The sequence below is a fragment of the Cydia pomonella genome, chromosome 16 (genome assembly GCF_033807575.1).
Source record: "Cydia pomonella isolate Wapato2018A chromosome 16, ilCydPomo1, whole genome shotgun sequence".
Taxonomy (NCBI): Eukaryota; Metazoa; Arthropoda; class Insecta; order Lepidoptera; family Tortricidae; genus Cydia; species Cydia pomonella.
The window spans coordinates 7,215,273-7,232,976 of record NC_084718.1 but is presented as its reverse complement, the minus strand read 5'-3'; the positions used below and the strand labels follow the sequence as shown (position 1 = coordinate 7,232,976).

At 35.7% G+C, this 17,704-nt stretch overlaps 1 protein-coding gene across 2 annotated transcripts in view; it reads left to right on the top strand.

Moving 5' to 3' along the window:
* LOC133526689 (runt-related transcription factor 3-like) overlaps positions 1 to 14,100 on the top strand; it is an 82,223-nt gene extending 68,123 nt beyond the window's left edge. Inside the window, exons 5-6 of one of the 2 annotated variants that reach the window (XM_061863398.1) lie at positions 12,489 to 12,620; positions 13,331 to 14,100. In XM_061863398.1, the coding sequence (XP_061719382.1) occupies positions 12,489 to 12,620; positions 13,331 to 13,851 (653 nt within the window). In that variant the 3' untranslated portion in view covers positions 13,852 to 14,100. The remainder of the gene's footprint in view (positions 1 to 12,488; positions 12,621 to 13,330) is intronic. The other variant, XM_061863399.1, reaches the window with a different exon arrangement.
* Positions 14,101 to 17,704: the final 3,604 nt, after the last annotated feature.

The following is a 17,704-nucleotide window of genomic DNA, read 5'->3' as shown; positions in this document are numbered from 1 at the left end:
ATTTCGTAAAAAATATCTGTTATAACAAATTGTATCCTGCGATCGAAAATAATATAGGTAGATTATATAGTTTTTTGTAATCCATGTATTTAAGTATTTGTATTATCCAAATTACACAAAAAAAAAAACATAAGAAACTTAATACTAGATTACAGGACGATATTATAACAATTTTTTTTGTAATAGAAACAATTTAAATGTGTGTAATCTTTCACCATATTGCCATATATTTTTTACCGAAACATATGTATGATTTGACATCAATAGTTTTAGGCACATAGTTATGCCGCGTGCACGTCTGGACGTCGTTGATTAGACGGAGTAATTAGGGCCCTTTGATCAGCGCTCGTTCTTGTTACAGCGAATTCAGACGCCAGGTAATTAACGCTATTAGGTCTTAGCTACTTAAATAGCCCTTTTAAGAATGGAAATCTTACGTAGATACTAATACTAATATTTTCTTAGCTGTGAGTAACAATTTGTACACGTAATCGATCAATGACATTTATGCATATGACATACGAATAATAAAGTTACGATTAATAAAAAAAACCCCGTCGTATCGTATTTAAATTTGACATCTCACCTTATGTACTCGTATGTTCTTGATTGGTGCTTATTATATGTAGAGTAAATGTCAAAGATATGTTTAAATTTTTCGCCTTAATACAAAGGAGTTAGATGCAAAAGTGTAAACATATTTTTGACGCCGACTCTACTGTAGCCTTCAGCTACATAGAAAAAAGTAAGTTAGCGCTCAAAAGTCAAAATTGACTCTTTTATCATGAATGATTGAACATGACTCTATTATCATTACGGCGTTATTGTGTGTGATTAAATAATTTGAATATATTATGTAGGTAGTCTCTCTGTACTTCAGTACAGTCAGCGTCAAATACTGTGTAGCAACCAAAGTAGCCAAATAGTTCGGTTCACCATATATTTAGTATGGTGTACCGAACTATTTGGCCACTTTGACTGCTACGAAGTATTTGACGCTGACTGTACATGCATTTTTTGATGGCATGTATTATGGGGCAGCTGACCCCAGACTCCCTTAGCGAGCTATGGTAAAACACCGAGAAAACACTAGGAATTGATGATGATGCAGTAAGGTGCATGTCTAAATAAGTTAGCTGAATTAGTGCAATTCAAAATATCCATAAAGTATTATAATTTATGAGCTTATTTTAAGAACTTATTTAGTATTCAGTCAGCTTGCTGATGACGATGTAGATTAGTATTTCACGGTATAAGTTAAATTATTCATGTTTGAGCTTTTATTCGTAAACGCGTTTGCGTACATAGGGAAAACCCAAGGAATCATTGACGACTTGATGTCACGCAATTATTAAAAAATACCGATTAATCACTTCTTTGTAGGTCAAGAGAAAAATACTGGGGACACAATTGTAATATTTTTCAATTACTTTACGCTTTAACGTACCTATCAATACACGACAGCAACACAACAGTGCCTTTGTCTTTAAGACGGGTTTCAACACTTATCGACCGTATTACGAGATGTATATTTTATCCATCTTATTACGTAGATATTGCCAATCATTCGACATACCTATCTACCGTAAAAAAGTGGCGGTGACATAATCGGACAGACAGACGGACATGACGAATCTATAAGGGTTCCGTTTTTTGCCATTTGGCTACGGAACCCTAAAAACGAGCTATTCGAAATAAAGCCTCTCTACGCTATAGACGAGATGAGAGAGGCTAGCTCATATGGTACCTCCGTAAAATTATAACTCTTTTTTTTAATACTACGTCGGTGGCAAACAAGCATACGGCCCGCCTGATGGTAAGTAGTCTCCGTAACCTATGTACGCCTGCAACTCCAGAGGAGTTACATTCCATTTTGACGACCGGTTTGGCCTAGTGGGTTGTGACCCTGCCTATGAAGCTGATGGTCCCGGGTTCAAATCCTGGTAAGGGCATTTATTCGTGTGATGAGCATGGATATTTGTTCCTGAGTCATAGGTGTTTTCTATGTATTTTAAGTATTTATAAATATTTATATATTATATATATCGTTGTCTAAGTATACCCTCAACACAAGCCTTATTGAGCTTACTGTGTGGGACTAAGTCAATTTGTGTTAATGTCCTATAATATTTATTTATTATTTATTTATTATACGCGTTGCCGACCCTAAACCCGCCCCCTCCCCCCTCGTTGAACTTAGTGTTAGTATGACTATAAATTCGATTATTATTATTATTTGTTTGTTGACATAATATAATATTTTAATCAGTATTTTATTATTAGTATAGTTATTTACATTGAATAACTACTAGGTATTTACTGTGACTGCAAAACGAATGATTGTAATGTATTTTAAATTATTCCGGAAGTATACGTTGACTACTAAATTTAGATATTAGGCAATAGGTAATGCTTAATATGTTTTGTAAGGTAATTTTAAGTGTTTAGCTATTAATATTAACTTGCTATACCCTAAGGGTCCATGTTGTGACAATTTAATTTAAGATAACTTCTGTATGTACCATGGAATGCAATAAATAAATGAAATGAAAAGATAATTAATATAATTATTTAGGTTACGTTCTCGTAAATTACAGTAAGACTGACTACATTGTAAAACATGTAGGTACATTGTACATGTATTTAAAATTTATAGATATTTAAGAAGTTATACTTATTTAAATAGTAGATATTGCTACATCTTCTTTGTATTCATTTACGCGCTGAAACCTTTTATGAGTTTTAGCCCTTTCGTATTATTCCATTTCCACTGTTTTTTTTTTCGTTCCGGCCCTATGCTTGCATTCTTCAATATGTGTGTCAGTATTCCTACAAAATCTAAATACTCAAACACCATTAATCAAAGTCAATCCTCGCCCAACAGCGATATTCGTAGCAAAATCCGCGGTTTTTGCGCGCGCCACTATATTACAGCGGTGCACGCGAACCGCAAGCCCCAATGCACCGAACGCTTTTATTTAGACACCTAATTAAATATTTATTAAGTGCATATCTCATTTATACATTAACCCGATTTTAATTTCATGTCCGAGCGCACAAAATTAGGAACACTGAACGGTCGAACCACAAAATGAAGTGGACTCGTTGAGCGGGCTGAGTGGCATTGGTATCGACACGAATGGAAATCATTATCAGACACTTTTAACGTTAGCACGTAATTGCGAAGTTGAATCGAATGCAGGTTGTTAGCTAAACAAAATTGGTTTTTCATTTTCCAATCTAGTGTGGTAGAGGTGATATGGATGTGTGGCAAGTGGGGTTGATTTCGTTAGGTTTTTTATTTCTAAACTGATTACGTCAATGTTGTTACGGACTTATATATTCTAAATATAGTTTTATTATTTTGGAAAGTTCTTGATTATAAATTATTTGAGCCTCGCCTTTTTCGCTACCCAAAGTTTATCTTGAAATGTGCAACAAAGAAGAACCACTGAACCACAATCCAAAATCAAATCCATGGTAAATGAATTAGTCGTTAACATATAGGTTTTTATATAGACCAGTTAATGTTAATACGATCCATGATCTGATCATGTGATCTGTTGTTATACAATAATAATATGCAAAAAAGAAGAACCACTGAACCACAATCAAAAATCAAATCCATTGTAAATAAATTAGTCGTTAACATATAGGTTTGTATATAGACCAGTTAATGTTAATACTATCCATGACCTGTACCCCTAGTGTAAGTAATTTCGATTTCGAAACGTGACGTACGCGTTTGCGTTTAGTCTCATTTTGTATGAGTTTTTGAACAGCGCGCCAAGCGGGACGTTTTGGAAAGTCAAAAATCTCATACAAAATGACACTTAACGCAAACGCGTACGTCACGTTTCGCTGTCGAAAATATTTACACTAGGGGTACTGATCATGTGATCTGTTGTTATACAATAATTGTTGTTGCTTCTAAGAATAGACACCTTCATGGTACAAACCCTAATAGAGGTACTCAGGAGCTCACGCCACGTCTCTAAATCTCCTTGAGCTCCACAACACTCCATCTGAACGGCGTTCAGTTCTTTCTCAGGAGAGCGCCGCCGTGAGTGCACGGTTGACCCGATCTACTTTTACTTTCTTCCAGCATTACATAGGCGGATCCAGGGGGGGGTAAGGTCATGAGGGATATGACCCCCCCCCCCCCCCCCCCTTCTGAATTTGGGCCTAGGAAATAAGCTTCTATGTTTTGTTTTTAAATAACTATTAAATTACAAAATTTTAAAAACCATATGCTATATACCAAGAAATCAATGTTATGCCAAAAATGCCTTGCATCATTCTGGAAACAAGCTGATATTCTTTAAAACGCCAAAACATAACTAAGAACCACCGCCATAAAACTCGTTTTCACGTAAAAAAACACATGGATATCGGTCCATCCGTTGGAGAGCTACGATGCAGACAGGCAGACAGACTGACAGACAGATAGACAGTAGACAGAAATTGGCGTCAAAAATATTATCTGCATAAACAAGTTAACAAGTATTTTTAAATTAGAACAGTTCTGAAGTGTGTAAGAGAAATATCCCCTTAGTAAATATTACTACGCACCACTTTACTACTTAATTTCAGTACGTAATGTTAATTTCGCGATATCTATCAACCAATTTTATTTAAACCCTGTAACAATAATTTAATTAATTAAAAGGAAACATGATGTCTTTATAATAATAATGGTGATTAAATGTGAATGAGTAAATATTTAACGTTGCCATGATTCACCCATCGTACTTACAGATACGTGAAACAAAGAAGAGGGCATTTTATAATTTATTAAACCACTATTTAACCGCGAGTCATTGTTTAGGCGCGACTAATAATGATAAAGTTATCCTGATAGTTATTCGAGTGGTTAAGGATACACACAGGCAATAATACCGAATTGCTAATCCACAGGCTACTTCTCATAGACTTCGCGATACGAGTTTAAAAATACCCGCACAATTTGAAGAAGGCTGCCTGTCTATCCTGGACACAAAACACTAGCTACGCAAACATAGACCTAAGCCCTCCTACACATACAACGCGTCAGGGCAACGCTACTGTCACGAGTTTCACAGGATTTTCGAGAAGGAGGAATATTACGATTATGAAGCTGATGATATCAACTCAAGACAGATCGTCTTGGCGCCGAAGGATAAAAAGAGCCGACCCCGCCTAATGTGGGATAAGGCAAAGCAAAAGAAGAGAGGAGAGAAGCTGATGATATCAACATGCTGGTCTGATGATGAAGTGGACGTACTATCAACTGTGTTGGTAACTAAACGAAACAACTCTATCGACTTCGGTCTAGTGTTATTAGTAGCAACTCGAGTCTTTTGAGTCTAAATTGAACAACTTGTTTTTCCGAGACTCAGACCTTAAAAAACTTCTGAGTCTTTTGTCCCGAGTCGAGTCCTTTATTGAGTCTTTTTTGAGCGCTACTCAAAAGGACTCGAGTCTCCGGATAAAGACTCAGTCAACTATTTTATAGGTTTGACCTAAACAACAGTAAAGTAAATAGGCGTTATTGTATGATTTATGTTATGTATATCCATGAATTTCACATAAAGACAACGCATTTCGAAGTTATTTGTAAAAAAAATACAAGTTCTCCGAGGACTCAAGTCTCTACAAAAGACTCGAGCCTCTAATAAGTTGAAAAGAACTAGAGTTCCATCTTAATTATGAGAGTCTGAAAAACTGAGTCGAGTCTTAAAGCAGAGGACTCAAAGGACTTGAGTCTTAACAAACACTAGTTAGGTCTTAACAAATGTCTCAAATTGGATATCATAGATTATTGGATGTACTTATAGGTATCACCTTAAAAACCTGTTTTTATATAGTGAAAACACGCTTTCCCTAGTTTAAATTAGTTTTCTGTAACGCCTTAGTGAAAACGCTTTTTCATTAATTAAAACTAGTTTTCGGTAAGGCCTCGGTAATAACCAGTTTTAACTGGAATTTCGTAGTCAAAACTACTTTTCGTAAGATGAAAACTCATCTTCTCACCGCTCCTTTTGCTTGAACAGTTTTTGTGTTTTATTTTTGTGTTGTATGAAGATACGAATTATGCATACGCACTTAGCCGGAAGGACAATAACGTGATCCATTTAAATCATTTTAGATATGGAATCCTAAAATTTGTAGTCAAGTCGTAAAAACAAAAACCAGTCTGTTCCTTTTTGATCTATTGTTTTTGTTTTTAACATCAAATACCCAAACGCCAGACATAATTTGATTCCAAGTTAATATAATATTATTCCACAACAACGGGCATATTTTCCTGTTAACATACTGAACTGAATTAAATATTTTTTGTAAGCCGAAAGTAATAACATTATTATATTTTATATATTAAATCCCCAATCCGAAGTTAACTGTCTGGTTCATGAGAATCATGAGAGCCTCGTATCTAGCAGTGGTACATATGAGAAGCCGATGATGACGTTATAATTATGAGAAGGTTTTTTTTCTTAGTCTATTTTAATGTATCACTGCTAAAAAAGAGGTATATTTTTCTCGTTTTGCCTTCATTGGGTTAATGTTTAAATATTTTTCTGTAGCTATACATATTTATTCAAATAAATGCCTGCAAATTGTAATTTTAGTGTAAAAGGTGATTAGATCTTAGCAGATCTATTATATTAGCATATCGATCTCCAGAAATACATACTAGGAATAATATTAAGAACGATAGCCGAAGTCATTATTATTCATTTTTATTTGCATTAGAAAACCCTTCGAAAACCTTACTTATTTTCATCTGCTTCTGATATACTTGAACTATTTTTAAATTAGGAAAAATGGCTTCCGACGATATTTGAACTCGCAAGTTTCTACAGCATAGATCCAGTGACGTAAGCCAATTGAGCTACACAGCATGCTCGTCCCCAGTGAATATAATTTTTAGGGTTCCGTAGTCAACTAGTTAGGGTTCCGTAGTCAACTAGGAACCCTTATAGTTTCGCCATGTCCGTCTGTCTGTCTGTCCATCCGAGGCTTTGCTCCGTGGTCGTTTGTGCTAGAAAGCTGAAATTTGGCATGGATATATAAATCAATAAAGCCGACAAAGTCGTACAATAAAATCTAAAAATTTAATTTTTTTTAGGGTACCTCCCCTACACGTAAAGTGGGGGTGAATATTTTTTTATACTTCAACCCTACAGTGTGGGATATTGTTGGAAAGGTCTTTCAAAACTAATAGGGGTCTTCAACAAACATTTCTTGATAAAGTGAATATATTCGGAGATAATTGCTCCAAAAGAAAAAAAAATGTGTCCCCCCCCCCCCTCTAACTTTTGAACCATAGGTCCAAAAACTATGAAAAAAATCTTGGAAGTAGAGCTTAAGAAAGACATTAAATGAAAACTATAGCGGATATGATCAGTTTAGCTGTTTTTGAGTTATCGAAAAAAGTTTCCCCTTCATAGTAAAAAGACGTACACCCACAGTTCATCCCTTGGTTAACAATCTACCATACTTTAAGCTCCAGTTTAACTCATTGTGACAGAAGAGTAACTACGGAACCCTACTCTGAGCATGGCCCGACATGCTCTTGGCCGGTTTTTTAGAATTTCTCATTATGTTCTTCTTCTTTCTTCTTTGTAATCTTAACCGAGAAGGCAGGCCCAGTAGCCATCTTTACCATAAGAACAGCCCAAACTCCCAAATCATATAGAATTGTTAATTTAATATTATTTAGAAATTTGGAGAATCCCCATCAGCTCACTCCAACGAACCCCTTCGTGATTACTTGTAAATCCTCGTAAAACCCTGAATATAGTATCATTGTTTAATCATAATTTATTTCCGTATAACAGGTTTCTCGCTTCTCATTAAATAGTCTAATAATAATCGATACGTTTCTACTAACGTGGGAATTACCTCTATATATCTACCTACGTCAGTGCAATAATAACTATTGTAAACAGAATAAATCCGAACTTTGGCTTCGCACAGTTGTTATGGTTATCAAGGTCAATTTATAATGGTTTTTCAGAATTGTATCAAGTTGAATATATAAATAACAACAAGTTGTGAGAAACCGCATGTTCTAGCAACTAAATGAATTTGCCATATGTTACGGCAAGTCTAAAGCTGTGCAAACATTAAACGTTAGCATATTTTACACAGAGCCATATTTTGGTTTCCAAAATGGCTATAACTGGTTTTACTATCTCTACACTTTAAGACGAAAGGGGACGACCGCCCTGAAACCGTCTTTCCATACAAACGTAGTCCCCATTTTCCTCTCTGGGTATTAACATGATTGAAAATATTTTTACACAATTTGATGTGTTTTAATCATAGCTATGCCTGGCCGTTTGATTTTTTTCGGATTTTTCAATATTATAAGAAGAGCATTTAAAAATTTGTATGAGACCTGTTTTTCGCTCCTAACTTTAAAAAAAAGAAAAAATAATTTTAAAAAAAACGGCCCGACCGTTTATAGCTATGACTAAAATACATACAATTCTTTAAAAATATTTTCCACAATGTCAATATCCAGGGAGGAAAATAGGACTATGTTTGTATGGAGAATCGATCGTCCCCTTTCGTCTTAACCTACTCGTATGTGTTCTACGATATTCGGCTAAGCTTACACTGCAGTTTTTTTGATAGCACAGAGTGTGAAAGTGTTATTTTAACAGTTATAATTTCATTTAAATTTTTAAAGTTGGACGTTTAAGGGCATTTCTATTAAAAAGTGTACCCCAACTTGCATTTTAGTTTCTAGAATTTTTATACAGGGCTGGAATAATTTACAGGGTGAAGTGAATATATATAGGTCATACTGGCAACTTACTATGGGACCAACCCCGATATCGCGAAAAAAAATTGGCTGTCTCATACATAGGCTCTGACCTTGACATTTTCTAAGTAAATTTACGGACTGCCCTTACTGCCCTTACAATAAAACTTGCACACTGTGCTATCAAAAACGCTGCAGAGTTAGCTTAACCTTATTACTTACTTCATATTATGAGCACTAAAAAATTGAGAACGGGGTTATATTGTTAATATTGATGAATAGTATTTATAACATGTTTATTGTTTATGTTTCAACTTCAATATCTACAGAGCGCGTTTATAATTACGTAATGGAATATCCTATCAAATACCACTTACATTTGTCCCTGAACAGTTGTTTTACATACCTACTTATACAATCAAAATATTGATTGATTGTTGTTTGGCCAAAATCATTGTTTACAATACAATGCATGTCACATTATACTTTCACAAAAAAACAAGTGAAAGCGAAATTCAGGCACAAGTTACAAACAAATCCATTGTCCTTCGAAAATCCCAATTTAAATGGGATTTTTTGCCTTTATTAATGCCACTAAGGGCGTGTGTACGTGTCCCGAGTCATGTACCGCAAATATACATACAAAGCTTGTTACTTACTCATTACCATAGCGTTTCGTCCACGACATCAAATCTTATTAGTCAGGAGCGCTCATTGACACAAAGAGTAAGCACTCCTATTATCACATCGTATTGCTCACTTAAAAATGGACCTTACTCCCTTAACTTACAGTTAATATTTCAATCTGGCTAGTGAACAAGATACGACATTGCGTATGTTGACTGTTGCCTTTGCGCAGGCTACGCAGGTTTCCGTCTGTTACTCGCGCGCAGGATGACGTTGACGTCAAACCTAATTGATTAGGATTTAGCGGCCTTACGAGTACTTATAGCTTACGCACAGCTGATTTAAATTATACCTTAGACGTGATTATCGTCACGTGACAAAAGCTTTTCAAATCTGTATCATTAATAATAGGTCCTTTGACTTTGAATACAGCTTTAACTTTATTTACAATCATTTATTAGGTCACAAACCACAACTTTGATAATTTATTTATATTACAACGGACTGTGGGCAAAAACGGTAGGCAATTCTCAAAGTTTATCAACGCGTACCTAAGTTTTAGATCTAAAACATATAGATTTTAACTATTTAATCTAAAATTTATATTCCATTACCTACCTACGTATTCACTGAAATAAATATCATATAAGGTAGAAGTACTAGTGCTCGACGCTGCACTAGTACTCGACATGGGCACTTTATGTCAAAGTGACAAGGATTAAGTTCGAATACAGAAAAATCTTCGTTGTTCAAATTTAACCTATATTTCCATGAAATAAAGTGGCCATGTCGGTGACTAGTGCAGCGGCGTCGAGCACTAGTACTCCTACCTTACTACTTAAGAAAAACCTCACTGGGGCACTAGAGGCCTTGATCACTTTTTTTTAGTAAATGACATATATTTCAGTTTATAATTTATATAGTAGTGTTTCTACTTGAAATAAAAACAAATTCAAATATTTTCTGAAAATAATTTAATTTGTTCTAATACTTCTTATAGTACCTACGTATTCGTCGTGAATTTAGAGGTCAGCGCAGAGCGTACTTACGATTTACTATTGAGAATAAATATAAAATACTTATATATAAAAAAATACTTACCATCAATACGAGTAAATCTACTAACTATACCTACTAACTACTAATTCTAAAAACATTACAACTTTAATATGTACTCATATTTTGTATACACTCTGACATCCTCTTAGTATACATTCGTTTTAAGATAATAAATATTATAGGACAATCTTACAGTTAACTCAAAACATACATCATAACCCTGACAAACGAATTTCACCAATAAACAGATTCGGCAACGTAATCCGACCTCGATGACTGCGTGTATGAATCAGCGGCATTCCCAGCACCACACCTACTCACTCGTAGTATTAGTTCCGTAAACGGGTCGTACCGGTTGGGGACTGTACTGTTTACTTTATGTGAAGTTTCTGTTTACCTTACGAGTATGTTGTGATCTAAGTTTTATTTCCCGTGGTGATTGGAAAATCTGTTATCATATTATTTCCATGTTTGCATTCAAATTGCATGAGAACTATGTATATGCCTATGTGTTTAAATCAGTATGAGTCAAATCCTAATGTTTACGTTGTGAAAAATTTTTGTTTACTTTATGTGATCTAAGTTTAAATATCCCGTTCTAAGTTTAAAATTTGTTACCATATTCAAAAACATGATTGCAATAATTGTGAGTTCTATTTGACTAATTAATTTGTTTAAACATGTATGAGTCAAATCCAAGCATTAAGTTATGTAAACATGCGTTTACTATTCTGGGTAATCCAAGCAGTTAAGTACAATTTATGCGTAGTCTTAACTGTATTGAGTATTAATTATAATTTGCGAAGCCTACCATACCTTATGGGAACCCATCGAATAAAACAGCAGTCAGCTTAACTTTAACTTTTTTACGTATGATAGGAATTGGAATTTTTTGTTCAGTACCCCTAGTGTAAATAAATTCGATTTTGAAACGTGACGTACGCGTTTGCGTTTAGTCTCATTTTGTATGGGTTTTTGTACAGCGCGCCAAGCGGGACGTTTTGGAAAGTCAAAAATTTCATACAAAATGACACTTAACGCAAACGCGTACGTCACGTTTCGCTGTCGAAATTAGTTACACTAGGGGTACTGAAGTACAAATGACAAACTTAATGACTTCTTTACTACTTATTAGAAAACTACTGCGAGTAAGGCTCGTAGAATACGCTCTTCTAAATAATGAAAAAATGTCTGCCACCTTCTTTTAACCGGGAGTTTTCAGAAAATTGTGTATGTAGCGTAAGTAGTTAAGAAAAATAAATCGCTGTCAGTTTTGTGATAATAATTAAGCATGAAATCTTAATGGGAATCAACTTTTTGCCTTTTTTCACATTGTAAAATCGCTTATTGTTTATGAAATGAACACCAAAACCAAGTTTTTATTGAAATTTAATGCTTAATTATCGTCACAAAACTGACTGTGATTAACTTTTCTTAACAACTCACGCTAAGCTAATTGAGTACCTACACTATTTTCTGGAAACTACCAACTACACCCTTCTAAAATATGTAATTCACAATTGCACATACATATTTTATGGAGCGTCAAATGAAAAGTAATAAACGCTATTCACTCAATTAAAATATCTCTAGACCGTCTCGTAGGTAGGTATACATTGGATGCTAGAGATGTTATTCAGTTCGTTTTAAGTAATAAAGTACGTTTCAATCTCTCTTTACATTTTTTTTCTATTTTCTTATTCCTGTAGACAACGCGGTAAATTTAGCGGTCAAAGCCGGAATGAGCCCAGTCGCGTGACTACCATAGTGATGAGCTTTGACAATAACCGATTGATTTACCTGACCTTATCATCGGGTCGTGTACAGTAGGAACTTTTAAAATGATAATTACTCCGTTAACCTAACGTTTATAAATACTAGTAGGAAGGTATCTTATTAGAAAAGTGTCCATGAATATTAGAACACTCTTGATATCATTTTTTTTTATAAGAGAAATAAGAATTTAATAGAGAGTCCACTTCAAAAGTGTTTTTGACATTCCAAAGGGAAAATACATATTTTTAAACCTATGTTTTTCCTTTTCCAGAAACGGGCGGAAATATCCTGGGAGCCAGCGAGTGGAACACCGGGTACTCCTCGACGGCCTCCGTGTACCCAGCCTACGGGGCGCTACAGCCTACTTACTACAAGCCCGAGCCAGCGATACATATACCCGCAGGTACGCGTCAGACCTCTTATATCCTTCTATGTTGATTGAGATAACAAACATGCGATGCCAGTGAATGGAACACCGGGTACTCCTCTATTACCTCCGTGTACCCAACCTACGGGGCGCTACAGATTACTTATTAAAAGCCCGAGCCAGCGATACATATACCCGCAGGTACGCGTCAGACCTCTTATATCCTTCTATGTTGATTGAGATAACGAACATGCGATACCACTGAGAGCTGGAACACCGGGTACTCCTCGATTACTTCCGTGTGCCCAGCCTAACGGGGCGCTACAGCCTACGGTACGCATCAGGTCCCCTAACATATTCTTCTGTGGCCCTCTATGTGGTACTGTGGGTAATAGCCAGTGGGTATTCATTTATCTCCTCCATGTACCCAGCTTAGCGGGCGTAACAGCCTAATAGGTACTAACTACAAGTCAAAGCCATGTTTTTCGTTTGTAAAAAAGTATATATTCCATTATACTTAGATAGCGGAAAAAAAACTATAGAATCGTCCACATTTCCCTTAATACGTCGTTCTTATTTAGAAATCTTATAATTCACTCACTACTGCCGTGTTTTCCTGCTTAACTGTAACGCGTATTAAATTTAGAAAAAAATATTTAATGATTTTAGTAACGTGTGATAAACAAGAAACTCTCCCTTTTAAAAATTATGCGATTTAATAACTACCAAATCCTTTTTGTCCACAGTTCTGCCAGACATCCCCCTACCTCACAGCGACTACGGCGGCTTCCAAACAACCAGCTCCGGTTTTGTAAAAGGCAGCCCGAGCGGAGCGGGCGCTCTAACCGAGCTCAACCCCACCACCTCGCAGCGCTACGACCCCAACTACTACAACTCCTGGCCCACCAATAACTACAATTTCAACAACTACCAATACAATAACATAAATAATAATCCATCCTGTCTACAGTCGCACACACCCTATATAAACTCCAACCCTCAAATGCTCCTACCTAACCTCTATTCCACTGTAAATCAGAACCAAATACACGTACACTTACACAGTGCAGGCGATAAACATAACTTAGAACAGTATACAATACCCACAGACATCAAAATTAGTGATATAGATGGTGGTATTTCTATAACTGCGGAGCTACAGGGCGGTGAAGCCAGCGGGCTAGTTCCAAATTGTGAAAGCAACGATGAAGTGAAACACGGGCTTTACGGCGGTGGCAATCAGGACCAAGTGTGGCGACCCTATTGACGTTTCGTCAGAACTAAATACAATCTTAATGTTGTACATATTGTGATTGAATACATGTCCAATTGTTAAGAGGTGTTCCTATTTGAGCGACCGCTCTAGGCGTCGGTACAACCTAGCAATATTTTATGGCTGACTTGCTTAGGTTGCTCAAATGGGCACACTTAGAATATTTAGTTTATATATATTTATAACTGTATAGAAATAATCTAAGCTCAATTAATGTTAAACATTAATTTTATTACTTAATTAAAATGTTGATTATCTATTAGATGATGAAGTAAGATAATAAAATATAAAAATATATTGACAGTATTTTATTTCCAAGGTGGTTCAACTAGGTTACCCAAAGCTTAAACCTCACTAGATGGCGCCACAATTGCAAATTTTGAGTTTTAATTTTTTTGTGGAGTAGTCTTTGGTATTTCTATACCGTAAATTATGTTTAGCGCACTCTTTAAATAAATATTGAACTATTAAAACAAACATTGAACACTTCATTGTACAAAAACTACCCCTTAATGTCGACAGAAGGTTTCTTGACTCTATTTCTAACTATCACTCACACATTCAAACAGTCGTACTGGGATCCTTGTAGTAGACAATTTGGCACAGCGTGAGTAGGCTTCAATAGCGTTGCGGTATGTACGTGGAAATACATGCAAGAGGATGTGGGTTCGAGACTCATTTTTTTTTTTTGTTATCAGTATTATCAAGTACCTATTATTAATAAATTATTTTATGAGAAATATGAGCGTTTTTCCATAAAAATCGCTGAATCAAAAAAAACGCTGTTTTCCCTTACTGCCCAGCCTTTAAAAAAGTAGGTACTATTTTACAGTAGAATTAAAACTTTTTTTTACGATACATTTAATTAAATTACAGTAAGTTACAAAATTGCATGGCCTTCTATTTATAACCATTATAAAAAGAAATGAGATATTTACCATGTTTGTTTATATTATTGATTTCCCGATATTTTGACACAACTAGAAGTTTCACACAATGCCTAGGGATAGAAAATTATTTATTTATTGTCAATTTCATTCAACGGATCACATCATATCCAATTTATGTGTTTTATGTATTGCATTGTTTTCTACCTAGTTGGTTATTAAATTCTGTTACTGCAATAATCTTTATCTACATAAAATATACCAACGAAAGTTTAATAAAGTATATATTATAAAATAATAAGTAAAATGAAGTACACAAAATCAGGAATCACATATGACAATATCATTCAAAATCGCCTCCTCTGGCTTTGACGCAGGCCCTGAAACGACGAGGCCAGTCATCAATAGCGGCACGCACGATTGTCATGTCTAATTCCGTCACTGTCTTAACTATGGCCCGCTTGAGGGAGTTAAGATTTGTGTGGGGTTTAGCACAGGCTTTCTCCTCAATAACCTGCTATATGGCATAATCCAGGGGGTTAAGGTCCGGGCTGGAGGACGGCCAGTCTTCGTGGGAAATAAAGTCAATTTTGTTCCTTCGAAACCAGGCTTGAGTTGTTTTTGCCTTATGTGCAGGAGCTGAGTCTTGTTCAAAGATCCATGGCTGGTTTTGAAATAGGGTGTGGCTTAAGGGCTTCACTATTGGTTCGAGAACGGTTTCCAGTTTCCGGTTTTCACACCTTTTTCACAGAAATGAATCTGTGTTAGCCCTGAGTATGACACACCCAAAATCATGTTTGGCGGGTGCCCACATTTGTGCAACGCAATAGGGTTGTTTCCATCTACAAATCTTAGGGCATAATTGTATCCCAATAAATTCTTTTGGATTATAAGAACACGTTAAACTACTTTTAGGGGACCTGTAATGACCATATTTTTGCAAATATTGAATTTAAAATATCTTTTGGCACACGTCACGTGACCAAACTCGAAACGTCATTGAAGATTCTGATGACGTCACAACTCTCGGATTGACACTGTTGACAGTTAGGCGATTAACAACAAATGATAAATATCAGTTGACAGTTCGTATCTTCTATGTGTGTATGTATAAACTGTGACGTCACACAATTTTCAAAGAGCGTTTTGGGCGCGAAAGCATCTGTCAAAATATATTTTGTTAATTTAACATATTTAAAGCCGTTTTTAGTATAAAAGCTGAATTTTAAGGCAACTTTTAGTTAATATAGAAAGTAATACAAGCGTTTCAAAAAATTGGAATACGATTCTCTTTTAGGCCCCAATTCATTATAGATACGACGAGATAAGCGTTATGTGTGGTATATAATTATAGCTCACAAATCCACCACATTATGTCATTTTTTATTTTTTCGGTAGCATTTGTTTTAACGGGAATAAAGAGGTTGCAAATCGAGTAACAGAACTTCAGAACAGATATCATTTGATATTTACCAGTCGCTTTTCGGTGAAGGAAAACATCGTGAGGAAACTGGACTAATCCCAACAAGGCTTAGTTTTACCCTCTGGGTTGGAAGGTCAGATGGCAGTGGCTTTCGTAAAAACTAGTGCCTACGCCAAATCTTGGGATTAGTTGTCAAAGCGGACCCCAGGCTCCATTGAGCTGTGGCAATATGCTGGGACAACGCTAGGAAGAAAGAAAGAAATCGAGTAACAGAACTTAGTAACCAACTAGGTATAATAGTTATGACGTAAATGTCCATATCATGTTGGAGTCATATATTAGCCAACTTATTCAAGATCAATACACTTAGCTCCCTTAGGTATTCGCCTAAGTACAATCTCGGGCAAAATTGAGTTTTATAAAAATTAACTAGTTTCTAGGTCATATTTTCTATGAATTGGTCATTTTTGTAGACTCCAATTACAGTTACACTTTTCCTGGTTTTTCGCGGACCAGAATATCGATGATTTTTGTAACTTGATTTAGACGTTGCTATCATTTTCAATCCAAAAACACATAAAATCACAATTCAGAACATGCGGCAGCGTTGTTTTCTATCAAGTACGTCAAGCACCAGGGCGGCTACCGGGAAAATCGAAATTCGTCAATTTCGGGCATTTTTCTCTGTCACTCTAATTACGTCTTAGTGAGAGTAAAAGAGAAAGATCCCCGCAATTTGCGAATTTAGGTTTTCGCGGTAGGCCCCCAGGTCCTGTCAAGTTTCAGCAGTGTTGCCAGGCGAGCGGAAGAGAATTATCGTACTTGAGTGTCAATATTATTGTACCGTTGAAAAAAATATCGTACGCCAATCAAAAAGGCAGCCCCTAAAAATGTCTAGCAAAATAAGCTTAAATTTCCAATTAATAATAAAAAAAAGACAATTTTCGTCTAAATTGCGCAAAAAATCTGTTTATGTTTGTGTATTTTTGGGATAGACTCAAACGGTATACAGGAAATTGAGACATTTTAAACTTTAAACTTACACCAAGGAGCCGAACACCCAAAATATACTAATTTTAGCCTATTTCTGAGAGAAAGTGTCATATTATGCTTCAAATTACTAGACTTTTAAGGTGGCATCATCCAAGGGCTGAAATTATAGTACTTTAGTGTACGATAATGCTCTTTGGAACATTATGTCATACCGGGGCCCAAATTATTGTACATGTACGACAATTATCGTACGCCTGGTCACACTGAGTGTCAGTGTCGACAGAGTCAGCTAAAAACGCGTCAAACATCGCAACGTCGCGCCGATGGCCGTCCGAAGCATGGAGTGGCAACGCCGCAATGTATTTGTACACGACATTTGTCACACACACATGAGTAAAATTTATAAAAATATAACGTTGATTATTGCATGATTTCTGTATGAAACAAAGTTTTTCTATTAATTTAGCGCAAATGAATATTCGAAAGTAGATACACCGTGTCCAATAAGTTCGAATACAGTTATGATCCTTAATGAAATAAATGT